This window comes from Caloenas nicobarica, chromosome 4 (genome assembly GCF_036013445.1).
Source record: "Caloenas nicobarica isolate bCalNic1 chromosome 4, bCalNic1.hap1, whole genome shotgun sequence".
NCBI lineage: Eukaryota > Metazoa > Chordata > Aves > Columbiformes > Columbidae > Caloenas > Caloenas nicobarica.
This window is the reverse complement of record NC_088248.1, coordinates 35,078,059-35,094,781: the sequence shown is the minus strand read 5'-3', so window position 1 is coordinate 35,094,781 and position 16,723 is coordinate 35,078,059. Positions and strand designations below refer to the sequence as shown.

General features: G+C 36.7%; 1 protein-coding gene across 3 annotated transcripts in view; it reads right to left on the bottom strand.

Annotated features, from left to right (window-relative positions):
• Positions 1–16,723, bottom strand: part of GRIA2 (glutamate ionotropic receptor AMPA type subunit 2) — an 89,011-nt gene that overhangs the window by 4,250 nt on the left and 68,038 nt on the right. For all 3 annotated transcript variants that reach the window (XM_065634377.1, XM_065634379.1, XM_065634380.1), the window contains exons 10-12: positions 15,474–15,680; positions 14,601–14,971; positions 10,455–10,653 (exon numbers count right to left, since the gene is read on the bottom strand). In XM_065634377.1, coding sequence (XP_065490449.1) covers positions 10,455–10,653; positions 14,601–14,971; positions 15,474–15,680 — 777 coding nt within the window. The remainder of the gene's footprint in view (positions 1–10,454; positions 10,654–14,600; positions 14,972–15,473; positions 15,681–16,723) is intronic.

Genomic DNA, 16,723 nt, shown 5'->3' with positions numbered 1-16,723 from the left:
ATTGGTAGTTATAACTATAATTGGCAGTTTTAACTACCAACTGATTGTTATTTTTTAACCTGGAAAAAATACAGAGGAAAACAAAGTTTGCCACCTAGATGTCACCCAAAAGGAAGGAGTGCTATGAAAGAAACAGCAGGAAGAATGGGACATATGACAAATCAGGGTCAGTAACAATCACCAGTCAGAAAGAGCATATGAAGCTTGATCTCCCATGTTGTCATGTACGGTACAATTCTCATGAAGAATTAAGAAAGCATAGGTTTATATCATCTGCCCCTACATAAACTGAGTGCAAGTTGCATCATTATATGAAGTAGACAATAAACTACTGTCAAATTTAATGCTATGTTGCATGTAACTCAGCTATTATTGCATTTCTACTCTGCTGGAGAAGACCAAGACCATTTGGTTTTGCAGTTACCTTGGTCCTCTCCAAGATATTACTATTGTATGTGTAAATATACCAAATCTTACTATGACAAAATGTATTAGAAGCACTTCTCTACTAGACACATCTTGTAACATAAAATTCAGAACTGCAACTCTGCTATAAATACAGCATCTATAATCACAGCATTGCAAAAAGAAATGAACCAAGTAGAAAAGCACCAGTAATGCTCTCACCATCTCCCAAGGCTTCGCTGTTGTAATACAGCATTATCATTTTCCCAGACTTACCCTCATTCTCCTATCCAGAAATGTAGTCTAGGAGGATATTTACGCTCAGATTTCTCCATGGTCTCTGTACAAATACTAGTATTAAAAGCTGTGGCAGTACTAAGAACCACTGAAAGTTTCCTAACAACTAAATATTCCAGCTGTTACCAGAATCTACATGTACACTGGCACAGCTGGCCTTTTGGAAGTTCCCTTGCAGATCAGTTATTGCATATTCTGATCTGTTGATCTACATATACTCAGTATACCATTAATATCAAAAGAGTTGGATACACTCAGCATGACCAGAATGACTGAGAAAAGTAACTGTGTGCTGAAGGCACAGTGGGTTTTCTCAGACTCTTGGAACATCTGCCATACTGCCTATGTACCGTTCTTCCTCCATCCAAGGAGATCCTAAAAATGAGATCCTAACAACTAGGGGAATCCTAAAAAATGGTATATTGCACCATCTTTGAAAATCCAGTTCACAAAGTAAGCTATTAATATCACTGTGTACTATAAGCTATCAGCAAAAACCCAATATTGCACTTTTCTCTGCCTATAATTTAGCTGATACATAGTGTGCTGGTTTGACTGAAAATCAGTTAATTTTCTTTGTGCAGTTAGAAACCTTTCTTTTCCATAGCTAGCACGCTCATTATTTGGTCTTAGTTTAAGAACAAGAGACAACATCCCAGCACAGAGATAATGTTTTTAATTGCTCTGGTCTGAGAGCCAAGGACATTCTGAGTGCTCTGCCCATAGGTGTGAGGCATCGAGGAAGGGGAGGCAGAGATGGGGCAGAGCTTGACTGACATCCAGACTGTTCCATAAGAGTATTCCATCCCATTAGCATCATGCTAATTATTTAAGGAGAGCCGGGACCTTCTGGTCTCTCTCTCACGCGTGTTCTCTTCGCTCTTGGAGACCTGTTCAGGGGAGTTCGGTTCAGGGTGTTTAGTTTGGCCTTTTTGCCATCCTGCCATCTTCCAGAGGTCTCTGGGCCTTTCTGCCTTTTTCCTCTTTTTCCCTCTCTCGGATCAGCTGTTCAGGACCAGGTGCTGCTTACTGGGACTGGCTCCTCAGTGTGGATGGTGTTTGTGAGGAATTGCATTGAGTATCTTTTATTTTATATTCTATTTCTATTTTATATATAAATACTAGCAGTGTATTAGTATTTTGTTATTTTATTAAGTTCTGTTTATCTCAGTCCAAGTTTCTTCCTTCCCTTTTGATTCTCTCCCCTGTTTGGGGGGTGGAGAGGGGGCGAGTGAGTGGCTATCGTGGTTGTATTGCTAGCTTGAGTTAAAACATGACACATAGATATAGGTAAGTGCCTCTAACAGAAAGCGACTAGCATTCCATGCCTGAAAGAGACTCCTACCTGCAGATGGAAGTCAGTCAGGCCATTTAATGTCTGAGAAAATCCATCAGCTTCACCAGAGCATGTAAAGAAAATCTAAATCCTAAGTGTATAGCTTTCTGTCACCAGTTCTCCAAGTCCTACTGCTGTTGCCCACTTCCCCAGAAGCAGAGCTACCAGTGTTTAGCTCTGCAGGGTGCTCAGTCTCCTCCTTTCTCAGCCCACTCAGGCTTGGACTCAAAAGTCCTCAGTCTCATATGAAGGAGCTTGATCTTCCCTGAAATCCCATTCTCTAAACTTACTCTCTAATGAAAGACATGCTTCATCCCATTCCTACCAGAGGTCAACATTCATTTGGCAGCATACAGCCAGCTTGCTGCATGGGATTTACCACTACCAACTAAGCAAGGGTCATCAAGCTTCCAACAGTGTTATAAAAATGATCACAGCGATACTTCATGAATTACCATAGGTTTGCTTTATAAAGGGAAAAACTACAAAGCTGGTTTAGAGCTGTCTTACATGGTTCAACTCAAGCCAAAGCAGACAACGCACATCCAGGTGCCCATCACTACAACTTTCATTAGAAGGCATTTGGATCCCATGTTGTAGAAGAGAAGAGGTTATACTGACACTTAAAACTTCATTTTCTTCTTGCACAAACATTCAAAGACTAAATAAATAAGCATTCTTTATTCCAGTTAGCTAACTGTCCTGAGCAGGTTCATAAGCTGCCTTTTGTTATTCCACTGTGTCCTGGTTTATTAAAATTACCTTTTACAGGTTTTGTTATATATCAATTAACAGAGGTCTAGCAAGGTCTGTTCTGCTTTTGTCATTCACCCTTAATAAAATGCAGCTTCCCACTTACTTCCCATTGTCACTTCACAGAAATCTGATCACAACAGGTAAGTGGGAAGGATGAGGGAAGTCCCATGATGGACTGAGGGGCCGGTGCTGGATGGCTGAATGGGAAAAGGTGCAAGGAACAGATTTCCCAAATGGCCTAGTGTTAAGAAGAAACCTCCCACTAGATGGCTCACAGGTCCTTGCCCTATAAATGAATGCAGGGACACCCACCCGGCAACTATGGAAATGAAAATCTGTCACGAAAAACGTAACCAGAAAATAGTGCTCAGGATCTGTCATGACCACAAAGACAGCTGCAGCCATGAACACTGAGAAACATCACGCTGCAACTCATACAGTTCACAGTCTTTACCTAGTCCTTGACCTTGTCTAGACTCATAAAAAATAAGAGCAGCAACAAGCCACTACCTGGGGATACTTGTGACTTCTAAGGGTTTTGTTTATATTGCTACACAATATATTTAGTAATACATTCTGTTTTCAGAACTGCATCATTTTATTTCCTCATTGTTTTGTTTTGAGAATTTGTCTTTTATTTGAAAGGTAGAACTACAGGATGTAGAGAAGGTCAGTGTTGAGAACTTCATCTACCTTTCTGTTCACACACACACACGCTCATAAAGACGATGTTATCTGACAGTTAAAAAAAACATATACAGTTATCCTAATTCAAATATATATCCCTATTCAAATACATTCTGGGAAAAAACAAAAAACAACAACAACAACAACAAACCCCCCAAAACCCCCCAAAAACCAAAAAACAAAAAAACCAACCAAAAAACAAACCAAACAAAACCCAACATATTTCATTCTCATTTAAACTTGGCCGGTGCTATATCTGACCATATATTTTATTCCTATGCAATCAGTCTTCTTCATTTAACTGCACTTGGACAAGCATGCAGTCATCAGCAACAGTGGACTAAACCATGAGGAAACAGAATTCTTGTGAATGCAGGATGCCCTGTGTGTAACTTGGGCTTCCCCATCTCTTCCTTATATACCCTTTCTTTAACGGCACCAGAAATGTAAAAGAACAGCATTGCTCCATTGAAAAGCCCCACAACTTTATATCATGAGATCCAAACAATGGAACCACTGTAGACTGTGGTATTATTTGGCTACAAGAATATGGAAATAATCTGCACTGTTCTTAATTACTGTGATTCATTGCTATTGCAAGATGACACTTCAGTCTATATATGAAATGTTAATCATATTTTGGTATTACAATCCCCTAAAATTCCCCACTATTGACCAATCCTATGAAAATACAATAACTGATACAAAAATGTCCAAGAAACTACACTTTTTTTTTTTAAAATACCACGTCACCACTGGGCATCATGACTATGAAAATTATTACTATTACAAAGTACACATTCCATTTAAATGTAAAATACTGCCTTCATTAAGAAACTCATTAGGAAATTAAATTATGCAAAGCTTTATCAAATTAATTAACTGTATTTTGTGGCTCATCAGATAACTTTTCCATTTTGTCATTCAAAGACCTATTATTCTTAAAACGGGGTGCTGTAATTAGTATGTCATTGACAGAAATAGCGCCTCAGACTACAACATTCTACTAGATGATGATCTTGTACTGCAGGAGCAGAACCTTAATTCTCAAATATGGTTTGTGTAACTCTCTTGCTGACCTTCTGTATTGAACAAAAGGAGAGGAACTGGTGTTGTCACCAGTAGCTAGAAAGTGTAACAACAAATGAATCTTGCCAATTTATATAGTAAATCAATTATCGATAAATCCAAATACACAGGAAAGGGTGAAGCTAATTTCTCAGACTCTTTTATTAACCTAAGATTAAGTACTGTAAAATACTTAACCTTGTTTATACTGAGTGAATACTTCACTGAATGGAAGATCTAAATTTTGTAATATATCTATTATTTTATTCAGTATTGGTAAAAATTCATTACAGATTTTATAAGTTTTATGGCTTTCCAGTTTCCATTACTTAATTTTCTCCAAGAAGACAGACATGAGGACATCAGGAAAGCGCAAAACAAGGATCTTATGTCATCATCATATTCTTCATGTGATCTGAAGAGTTAAGTGTTCGCGAAGGTTTGTTTTCAAAGCGATGTTAATGTTAAAGTTTCAAGACCATTTAACCATTGTTAAAATACTTGCTGAAATGACTCCTCCTTTGAGACTTATTAATTTCAGTTTCAACAGAATCTAAATTCTTCCCCATCATTCAAGATATTCATAAACTCAAAGCAGACCACTTCAATTTAATTTCATTAAAAACTAAGATAAATGTCACACAAACTGATTTCCACAATGATGACCCAAATCCTTCTGTTCTTTTTGAAGTGCTGGTCACAAGGAAAATCCACTGGCCACTCCTAGAGCTCACTTTAGTGCAATAAAGCTACTCGCAGAGTGACAGCTGTACTACAGCCGTGTTGCAGTATCCACTACGACAGGTTTGCTACATCATTGTAATACAGATGTAGATTTGTAAGCAGGATCTTGATTTCATCAGGGGTAACCTGAGAAAATAAACCAAACAGTACGTAGCATAAACTGAACTGAAAAAAAAAACAAACCCAAAAGTAAACAGCAGCAGATTTTCAAACCTCACAAGTGAAAAAGAACAGGAGAAAGGAAAGTATATCTGCTGTGTGGTTGGAAGAAACACAGAGAACAGTCTGCACATAGGGCCATAATCTAAATGTAAACTTTAGTTTTGTTTTTGATGAGATTAATGTAAAGAATAAGTAATAGAAATGAGGGTACAGAAATGGAGATGATCAAAACAAGAAGGATGCAAAACACAAATAACTTACTGCAGCCACACTGGGAGAGGGAGGATAAACTAAATCCCCAAAACACAAAAGCACTTTCTCAAGCAATCACAGATTCTGTAGCAAACTGCAGGTGCTATTACCAGAGTCTAGAACCATAAACACACTGCCTGGACTTAACAAGAATGAAAAAACATTCAAAGCAATTGCAGCTCTTCAGGTCTGAAGTACTGCATGGCATGCACAGCTTCAGACGACATTTTAGAGTGAAAACATTTGAATACAGAAATGACTAGAATTTGTACGAAAGGAAATTAGGGTATCAAAACACAGCAAGCCAGACAATGGGATATAATATATTTGTTATATAAAAGAAGTGGAAAAAAATTCTGAGCACTAGAATGATAGAAACAAAATGAAATGAAACAAAACTTTCTAGTTCAAAAGCATGGTCCAGGATTTTGGGACCAATAAGAAAATCTGCAATAAAATGGAAGACCTTCAGTTAGATTAAAAAAAAAAAAAAAAAAAAAAAGGTAAATCTATCACTGTGATCAAAATGATTACCAGCAAACACTGTGACACAACTGGGAGAAAAAGAAATGCTAATGCCTTTGTACAAAGCATTGCTGAGATCTCAGATGGCATCCAACATATACTTCTGTTCACACACATTCAAGAACAATTAACTCAAACTGCGACACATACACATGCAGAAGACCTATGAGATCATTTGGGACCAAAATGCTTTGTTTGGAAGTTCAGAATAAGTATAGTTTTGTTGTCAGAAATGAAGGCTTAGAAAAAAACATACTTGCTCTGTATAACTTCGATATTAATTTTCAATATACCTTCAAGCAGGTGGAAAGCATGGAAATGTTCCAGTGAATGTTAAGCTTGCATACTTAGGCAGTTGTACTGTGTTTCTTTCTTCCAGTGCCATAGCCCATGAAAGTCAGCAAGGCAACTTCAGGAGTTAACACATATAGACAATGCGTTAAAATTAATTTCTGCAGTGTTAGGTGAGCAGTAGTCTGTCTTCTTGGGTTAGTGACTTTATTTTCTCTTCGAAGTTCAACTATGTGTCTCTGCTAACACATATATCAACTGCATTTACTGCAACTGCTGAGAAATCATTAAAGGTAAAAATACTCTGTGACTGTGGGTAGTGTCAATAGTATGTACCAGAGTGACGAAATTCCACTGCCTCACCATTAATCACTCCATCAAGTAGTATCTGCGATCTGACAATTATAGAGGTGATGTGTCTGTACAACATCAACTGAAATGACTCCTGGATCTTCCAAAGCTGTGCTTGCAGTCCTATTCACATTCTCACCACTACAAAACCACTACTGATTTGAGAAAAATGATGCACTTCTGGAAAACCACAGCCACACACATTTTCTTCGATATATAGCCCATTACTTCAGATTGTAAACCCAAGAGAAAATGCAACAGCAATGCACTATATAGCTTTGTTTAGGCTTTCAGTTGCACTAAGAACTCTATAAGCACTATCCCTAAGACAGAGGGGCTAATAAGTATCAGAAGTGGCAACTATCCCAAGTCAGAGGAACAGAATTCTGAAGACTTGGATTGTACTCACAGTTCTGCTAGTAGCAAGTTCGAGATCTCCTGAAGAAAACTACTAGACATTCTGGTATTTACAAATATAGAATGAAGAGACCTGACGGATCTGCCATTGAAGAAAAATCATGTATCTGTAACATTATTACTAAGAAGTAAAATTTTCCTGCTGATGTTTACTGCTCAGCAAAGCTCTGTCATTGTGTTTTTATTTTTCTTTTTTTTTCTTTTAAAAATAAAAATACTGTTAAACCCATTATTTATGCACTGATATTTTCTATGCAGGATGTACCAAGCTTCTACTTCTCATCTTAAAGCAGCACTAGGAACACTAGAGTACAATGCCTTTTCATCCCTTTTTCTCAGTTATGTTTCTTGATTAAGTGCCAGCTGATGCTCTACATACTTACTGTTGGCAAGAATATCTCCTACTAGCCTGTACTACCTTTAAAGCTAGGGAGTATGTACCTAAAATAGGGTGAAGCGCAAAGGCAACACATCTTCTGTCGTGACTGGCAAGGCTCTTATCTCCAAGTCAAGTGATATGGACTAGCTTGCACATCTGCTCCCATACTGTCTGTAGAGTGTGTGGTAGGCCACTATCTATCTTTCCTCCACCTGGGTTTTTCTAAGCTATATCTGGATTACTCCATTCACTACGGTAGCCACTGGAGGCAGCCACAGCCACTGCAGACATGAACCAGTATGTACCTACTGTAGGTGGCTGAAACACTAGAATCCTAAAACAAAATAGAAAGCAAGATAATATGAGATCGCTGACATACTGTGGCTAACGTAACATCTCAATGAGTTCATGTCATTTAAACAGTCATAGAAGCTGGACAGACTTGAAGCCACCTCTTTCTATTAACATCACATACATATATTCAGCTATTCAGGATAGGATTTTTCAGCTAACTTTCACTGTCTAGTTTATTGTTAAGAATTCATTTTTGGATAATGCTGACAAAGATCTCTTTTTCACTTGTGTAAAGTATTATCAGAAAACATGTTTTAGTAGCAAAGAAAATTCAGTTTACTGTTCTCATCCCCAGTATACAATGATCCCTAATTTTGTGCTGTTCGAGGAATTAGGGCTCTGTTACTGAAGATTTAGGTCCAGTATCCATTCCATCAATAAAAAACAAACTTGTAGATAATGCCACTGCTTGAAGAGATAACAGACTAACTCTGAAAACAATCCAACTGTTTCTTTTAGTTCATGACAGTGACAGAGAAAAAGCCACTCCATTTTAGCTCGCTGCTAGAAAAATACTCAAGTTGTTTCCAGCTATTCAAAGAATTTGAGTCCTAATTTCAGGTCATAATAAAAGTCACACATCCACTCCAATCCAGTCACCATACAGAAGTACTCTGGGTGAAATTTTAGTCTCCTTAGTGCTGGCAACTGCTTTCACATCGCCTTCAGCAGAGACATTTCATTCTTGAAATCTGAGTTTCAGGTCTCCTAGAAAGAAATTCTGACAGCTGTTATTTCTTGAAAAATAACTGGGCAAGTTTAAGTGACTTTTAGCACACAACAGACAGGGCCATCAGGCTAAGAAGTTGCATTACACATAATGCACCAACTTGGTTGTGATAGAAATTGCCAAGGAGAAATTTCCAGGGATCCTTACAGCCTTGTTTGTGCAGAGCCAGACCTAACTTAAGGAAAGGTGAAGAATATGCCCTCACAAAGGCTCCATCTGGTTTTTACAAAAATAAGTTGTTAATTCTTAAGTCAACATCAGAAACACTAGTTGTGTAAAAGTGTATTTGGAAAGCTGTACATATGTGATAGGAACACAAAAACTACATACTGATCCATGCTCATATAAACATTTTTAGTTTTAAAAGAAAGCCTAAAAATCTCTAAAGAAAAACTATTCAAAAGAACTGACTGACTATTCACATTCGATCCCCAGTATATCCATGATCTAAAAGGTTTACGCTCACAAAACAAGAAACACATGATTGTATGCTTCTAAACACTCTTAGCACAAACCCGATCTCATTTTTACTAGCTTACATAGCTGATGTTGGTGTTGGTTTAGCCAACAGGAATGCAATCAGCAGCAGGTCTTATTATCGGACCTGTCAGCAAAGTCAGAAAATAATTCTTTTCTACAGCTGAAACAAGAATGGTTCCTATTTGGTATGTTACCAGTTAAGTATGCATTACAGGATCCAGTGAAAAACATAATCTAGCAGTGACTACCCTAACTGTACAGTACCTAAAAATATTTATGAGAACTTGTTGCATTTCACTTTCATGACAGGCTATGTTTGAAATGTAAACTAATACTTATAACTATTTTAAAATACATTTTGTTTAAACCTAACACTATCACCATCCACTGGAAAACATGAAAACAGTGTTTTTTTTGTATTTGTAGCACTTCACATCCACTTCTGTCTTACACAGAGAGAAACACAGAGGACACAGACAGGCAAAACAGCCACAGTGTTTTTCCCGGCAGCCTTAGTGTCTCACTCATTTGCTGGATGGATTTCTCTGTGTTAGCTGGTGTCTCAAGGGCAGCCTGAGACTCACACGTTGGAAGTTTCATGCATTTTTAAAACTGAAATACGCAGAGGTGAGGACTGACAGGATTCCGAGGCATTACTGTAATGCAAATACAAACAGTAACTGTTTTCAAAATTAAATGGATTTACTACAGCAGCCAACAGGGTTGTATCCTGGAGTTACTACAGCAGTCAATAGGGTTGTATCCCATGTCCCCATCTGCAAGCTTGAAAAATCATGTGAAATACTTATGAAAACATTACTGTGCACCTTACCATGTCCCTATTCACTGTGTGACTACCTAAAATATAGCACAGATATTAAATAGCTTTGTTTATAATCATTAGCTCCTATCTTACAGCTCAGATGAATGACATCAACTCCCTTCTCTGAATATATCTTGTTTCACTCTACAGTGGAATATTTTTTAGGTAATTCCTTGCAGCCACTTTTGCTTTGCATATTTATAACATGACCCTTATATTTATATATAGATAACAAAATTTAAGGATAATGAATAAACGAAACCACATATACTTGCGATCTAGGTTGCACATATCACATTTTTATAGCAAACTTTTAATAAAGCCTAGGGAAAACACATTTACATGAGTGAAGACCTATTTAAAACAAACCAGAAAACTAAAAAGTAGAAATTCTTACCCTAAAAAACTCTTTAGTGGAGCCAGAATCTAATGTCCCATAAGCAATTTCTGTTTGCTTGGAAAGATCCTCTGCACTTTCAATGGGAGACACCATCCTCTCCACCGTCAGGAAGGCAGCTAAGTTAGCCGTGTAGGATGAGATTATGATGAGGGTAAAGAACCACCACACACCTCCAACAATGCGCCCAGACAGGGATCTAATAACAAGTATGAAATGAATTTGTAAAGTGAAATGGAAGTCCTAAAAAGAACACACATTATCACTTTTATGCAAATGATGCATTATACTACAGGGAAGCATTTCAGGTTATCTCATAGCGCAGCTCTGTATGATATTTTGATGGCAAATCAAGGCATACTTCACTACACCTCCTGGACTTGGCTGAAATCAGGACTCCAGAGCTTACTTTAGGCAGAATTTAGTGATCCAGTTCTTCAAAGTTCTGAACATCCTGAAAGGAAACTGCTCCCACCATAATGTGCTATATTTAACACATAAACTTGTCATTCCCTCTGAAGTGAACTTGCGTGACATTATGAAGAGGATCAAACAAAATCAGTGACACAGTGCTTTCAGATAAACCGGTATGCACTTAAAATTAAGTGCCTTGAACTTGCTTATTTTCCTAAGACATTCAGACAAAGACTGATTTCCACAAAACAATGGCTTATGCTGCTGTGGACAATCTACAGTGAGAAACAAACAGCATTATCTGCAATAAAAACTGGCCCAGGGAATATCCATAAACTAAAAAGTGTACACCACTTTTGAAAGACACAAGTATTTAACAAACTGGACTGGACACGAAACGATCAGTGATAATACAGAAAAATGGTGAAGAAAAAATATTTTTAAATAATAACAATCTGATGTTTTTAACTGCAGCAGGTGGGCTCTTATGGATCTTTGTTTTGCATCTCCTGCTCAAGAAGAGAGAAGAAAAGAGAACTCAAGAAAATATAGAAAACAATATAGAGCATGCATCTAGAGAAATTCAATTGTTTTGAATACTAGAAAACTAACAGAAGAGAATTATTGATACCGCCATTATTGTCAATCTTGACTTTTTTTTAATAATCTTTTAAACTTCGAAATTACTCACTACTTTGTTTCAAACAAGACATTATAGTAAGAGTACATAATTTTTAGAGGTGTGATTAATTTGCCAGAAATGTGCATGTAGTTGAAAGTCTAGTACCATGGTGTTGCAGTAGCTTAGGTATGTGTTGATGTGTCTCCTCTATCTATTAAGTAAACGAACTAAAAATCACTTACCCAGCCTACTGTATTGTGAGTGAGATTTTAAACTAATTCTGCCAAAATATTTATATAGATACATAAATAGACATAACTCTCTATATATGCACATTAAAACATGATGGGCATGTAAAGCTGATTTATTAAACTGGGAACAAAAATAAATAGAACCAATTCTGGACAAATTATTATTACTAATTGGTATTATAAAAAATCTCTGTGACAATTCAGACATGAAAAGATTTATTCCATGTCACAACAGGCTCACTTGTTCACTCTGCTACATGAAAATCAAGTCAGATAAGGTCCAGAATATGTTATGAAAAAAGGATCATAGAAAATAAATTATTTCAAGTTTCTTTTAAACTGAGATGTATTCTACAAACATGCTTTCTGTCACCTTTGAAAAAACACTATATACTTATTTTGACATGGAGGCAATCTATGTACAAAATAATTCTACAAGTAAAAGATTGAATTATGTGATAAATATATATTTGCAAGGTAAAATCTCTGGTAAAATGTATTTAGTAACTGCTGATTTTATGGAGCTTTATATTGTATTGATGACATCTGCCATAAATAAACATAATCTTCAAAAGACCATGATTTCAGCAAACAAAGCTGCTACTGACTTTGTAAAAAGAAGAATAAGCTCAATGCCAATCCAGATATTGTGCTCTCCTATTATATTTTGTAAAACTTTTTTGAATGTCATTTGTATTCAAAATTTTCCCATAAAATCTGTCCCAGTTAAATAAATCATTTTTTTAATGTACATTTCAAAAATATTCTAAAGATTGATAATTCTATGTTAGTAGGAACCTACAATCATACAAGCACCGCGTTTATCAGATCATTAACAACTAAAATAACAATTTCTGTGCACAGTTACCTAAAATTGTGCACCGTGCTTTTATACTTACAAAGGTATTACGAGTACTGAGAGTACACTCGCATCTCAAAAAAGATGAGGATAACTTCGCTAAATTATCATTCTCTATTCTATTCCTTTGTTTCTGTGCTATGTGGCAAGATGATGGTCCAGTCCAGCCTTACTCAGCACCACCTTCTATTTCAGAGTCAGGAAGCCTTAGTTACTTGTCTACTCTACAATTCTTACAGTGTTTGTCACTTTATTAGAGAAATTATAGTAGCAATAGTATAAAACTTAACGTCACAGAGACATTTTGCTGATATTTTGTGATTCCTTTTTCTATCTGCTCCAATTCATTTGCAGGGAGTTCAAATTCCATAAGTGATGTATTTGGTGCAAGAACAAAAATAACTGAGCTGGTTTAGCCCTTTTCTATTTTTATAATAAACAGATAATATACAAACTAACTGCTTTCCTCAAAAGTATGTTTGTAATGAAATAAAGTGGTGTTAAACACCTCCCTGAAACTAAATCTCGAATCTCCAAAATGATTAGAATTTTACACATCTTTTATGATGACCATTTACTGTTATTATTCTTATATCACCTTTCAAAAGTTATCAAACCGTGCACAACAACTGTCATGCTTTAATAGCCAGTAAAACAGTAATAAAAAAAAAGATCATTATTCTACTACGGCCTTGATTCAATAAAAATAATTTTGTAGCTAATGGAGGATTTGCAGACAACTAAACCTGTGAAGTGTGCAATCAATGCAAAACCCCAAAGGACTGTCATTAACACAGCTTCTCGTGACCTGAAACCATTGGCTGTCTCTTCACTGTCTCCTTTCTTGTATAACATTCTTATGGTGTTATATGCCTACTCTATTGCATTTTTCATCATAAAGGCTGGCAGATCTCACTGTGATATGCCAGCCTTTACACTGAATTGCTAAAATTCTCACACAACAAATGCTCTGCTATTTCCACAGTAGAACAAGTTGAAAACCTGCTGTTGCCTTTTGGGATGCATGACTTATATGTAAGAAAAGCTCCCTTGGTGTGATTTATTTTGCACACTAGTCACTAGACCGACAAGAAATTGACCTGTTCCTTGTCTTACTTTAGGATATTTAGAAGAAAGTTAAATTGCTTAGCATAATTAAGTAGGTCTCTTGATACGATTTCTTTAAACCCAGTTGCCCTATTACACTTGTTACTACAGTTCCTTCAAGCAGCAAGTACCTATTTACCTACCTACTTACCGCTCTGCTGAATCAAGGCTAGAACCACTTGTGCACAAGGGAAATAGAATATTTAATGAGCTGCAAAGGAATTAACTTAAGTGCTTTACAGTTGTGCCTAATAAAGTAGGTGAAAATCCACGAGGAACTGAGCATTTTTAAACTGGACCTTCAAATCCATTTTAGATATTTCCTTTGAGACTTTTCCAAAACTAGGCCATGGAAAAACAGCACTGTTTTGCAACTATTCACATGAAATTAGAGCCACCACTTTTATTTCAGTTCAAGGCTCTCCTGTAGAAAAACAGTGGGTTAATAACGGTGTTATGCTATGTACTGGATTTTAGAGGGAAAGCGCTGCCTGTGTAGTTCGTGACTAGTATGTTACCCTTTTTTCCCACTACAGTTGTTGTGAACCATATGCACTGTCAACTGTAAAATGGGAATATGCAGCAAAAACACGGTACCCCTCCAAGAAGGTGTGGAATGACTTGAACCTTATGCATTTTACAGTCTCTGGATGGTGTATATAAATTCACTTGGCAAATGTATGATCGATGTTAAGACAACATTGATCAAATACATCATGACCCTATGTCACAGACAACTGCTTTTATTTCAAGGGCTTTTGCAATTTTAGAGAGGGAAAAAACATAGCAATTCATTTCTTTCTTGAGAGTGAAAATATATGCACCATGAACCTCCTCTGGCTGAGATGGCTGAGACCAAAAATGCACAAAGTTGAAATGGGCGAGTAACCAACCTTGGCGAAATATCGCATCCTTGCTGCATAAAGGCACCCAGGGAAAACCAGAGACTATTAAATATCCCAAATTCATTAGTTGATTCATTAGTTTGCGTTTCTCTTCCATCTTCAAATTCCTCTGTGTGCCACTCGTATGGGCTAAATCTGCTGACCAGGAATAAAACTACACTGACCCCAATGTAGGCAAAAACAATGCACATCCAGATTTCATATGCTAATGGATCAAGAAATGAAAACACTCCTGGCTTGGACTTCTGAGGCTTCTTGATCATTATGGATATCCCCAGGCTCATAAAGGGCTTTGAGAAGTCAATCACCTCTTCTCTCACCAATGTTATAGTTAATGGAGCGATTGCAATATCAGCTTTCTGTAAAGGAAGAAAAAAGGAAATAATAGCTAATACAATGATCAGAGCAAAGAAGGCTTTAGTTTCTACTGCATTTCATAAATGGGTAACAGGACAGCAGAGACATCAGCAACATTCTCTTCACCAAGAATGTCCTATTGAGAATTTCAGAAATTTTTTGTTGAAGCTCTTCTTACTGAAATATCTACAGCCATATGGTTGGCATACTCCAAGCTTCCCTTTTCACACATGCCCTTTTAAAAGTATATGACATTTAAAAGTGTTAGTAAAGAACACTGCCTTTCGCCTGGTCAGAAGGATGAAATATGCACTCACTCCCCTCAACTTCATTTGCACTTAAAATCTAATTCCACGTTTTACTTTCAAAATTTTTCATGCCAATACAGGTTACTAATTCTCTGTAGAAGGAATTAGATAATTTTCCTCTACAGAGAAAACTACATCAAATCCCACTCCTTCCATTAGTCATTGTTAATGGCTTCATCATAAAAGATTTTCTTACCCCATAAACAAGTTCTCCAACCATCCCATTCCAGATTTTCGTGTCTGCATCTCTCGCCCCATACTTGCCATCCCCAACAATTGTGAGCTTATACTTGAATCCACAGTGTTTAGCAATTTCTGTAGCTAAGTCCACACAATAGCCCTCATATCGATCATTTCCTTCAAGCATTTCGTGATTTTTCTTCATCATGACGTATGGGGACTCCTGCACAGAAAGAACTTGCCTTAGCTACTTGGTAAAAAGACAGATGTATTGGTTGTGCACTTCATAGATTAATATGTTCTCTTTTACATAAAAAAAGGAGAGAAGATAACATCTGAATCATACATGCTACGTATATGTTAGTTGTTAATTATTAACGTGACACGTCCTTAACACATTTGAAAGCTGCATTCTCCGAAGTCATACACAAACAACAATACTTACAGGTACAGTGATTCTCAGTAGTATGTTAATAATGACCATGAATGTTATCAGGAGTTATGCATTCAGAGAAGAAAGAGTAAGTTCCAAAATCAGTTTCTTTCTCTCATACAGTTTGGATGGAAGAAGGCAAAGGTATTTAGTTTCTTGTGCTGTTGTCTTAATATAAGAACATTCTTTCCTATTTCACAACTACACCCCTCCCCGGGAAAACACTTCAGGCTCCTCAGGCTATATCTTTACTGAATTACTACACAAACAATAGGTAAGATATCTATAACTATGCAATAAAGTTCTATCATGAGCAAAACCGTTGATGAATCATAAGTTGTACTAAAGTAACCTATCTCCTCTTTGCTCAGTTGTTACCAAACTATTCTTACATCCGGTGATATTCCTATGCTAGCCTGTGTGACTTGTCCAAACTAATAAAGAAGCTGTGTAACTTACAGAGAAATGCTGTTCTACAATAGTACATAATGTTATTTTCTAGACAACTAGAATGCAGCTTTTCGTGTTTTATTTTACACTTCACCAATCCACGGCAGCTACAATTCTGAAGCATAAGAACCAGTCTCTTTGCTGTTTGGCAAAATCCTTTCTCTAAAACCAACACTTCTCATTTGAAAGTAGCTATTTCATTTCCATTTTCAAGTGTAAAGATTCTTACTTTCTAGGATGTTCAGTCAATGACCACGTGTTTTCTACAGAACAAAACCACATACTGAATCACGTATATATCCTTAATTTCCAGATTTTATTTATGTATCGTGATGAGTAACAGGTTACAACCTCAAATAATAATATGACAGTATATTTAAACT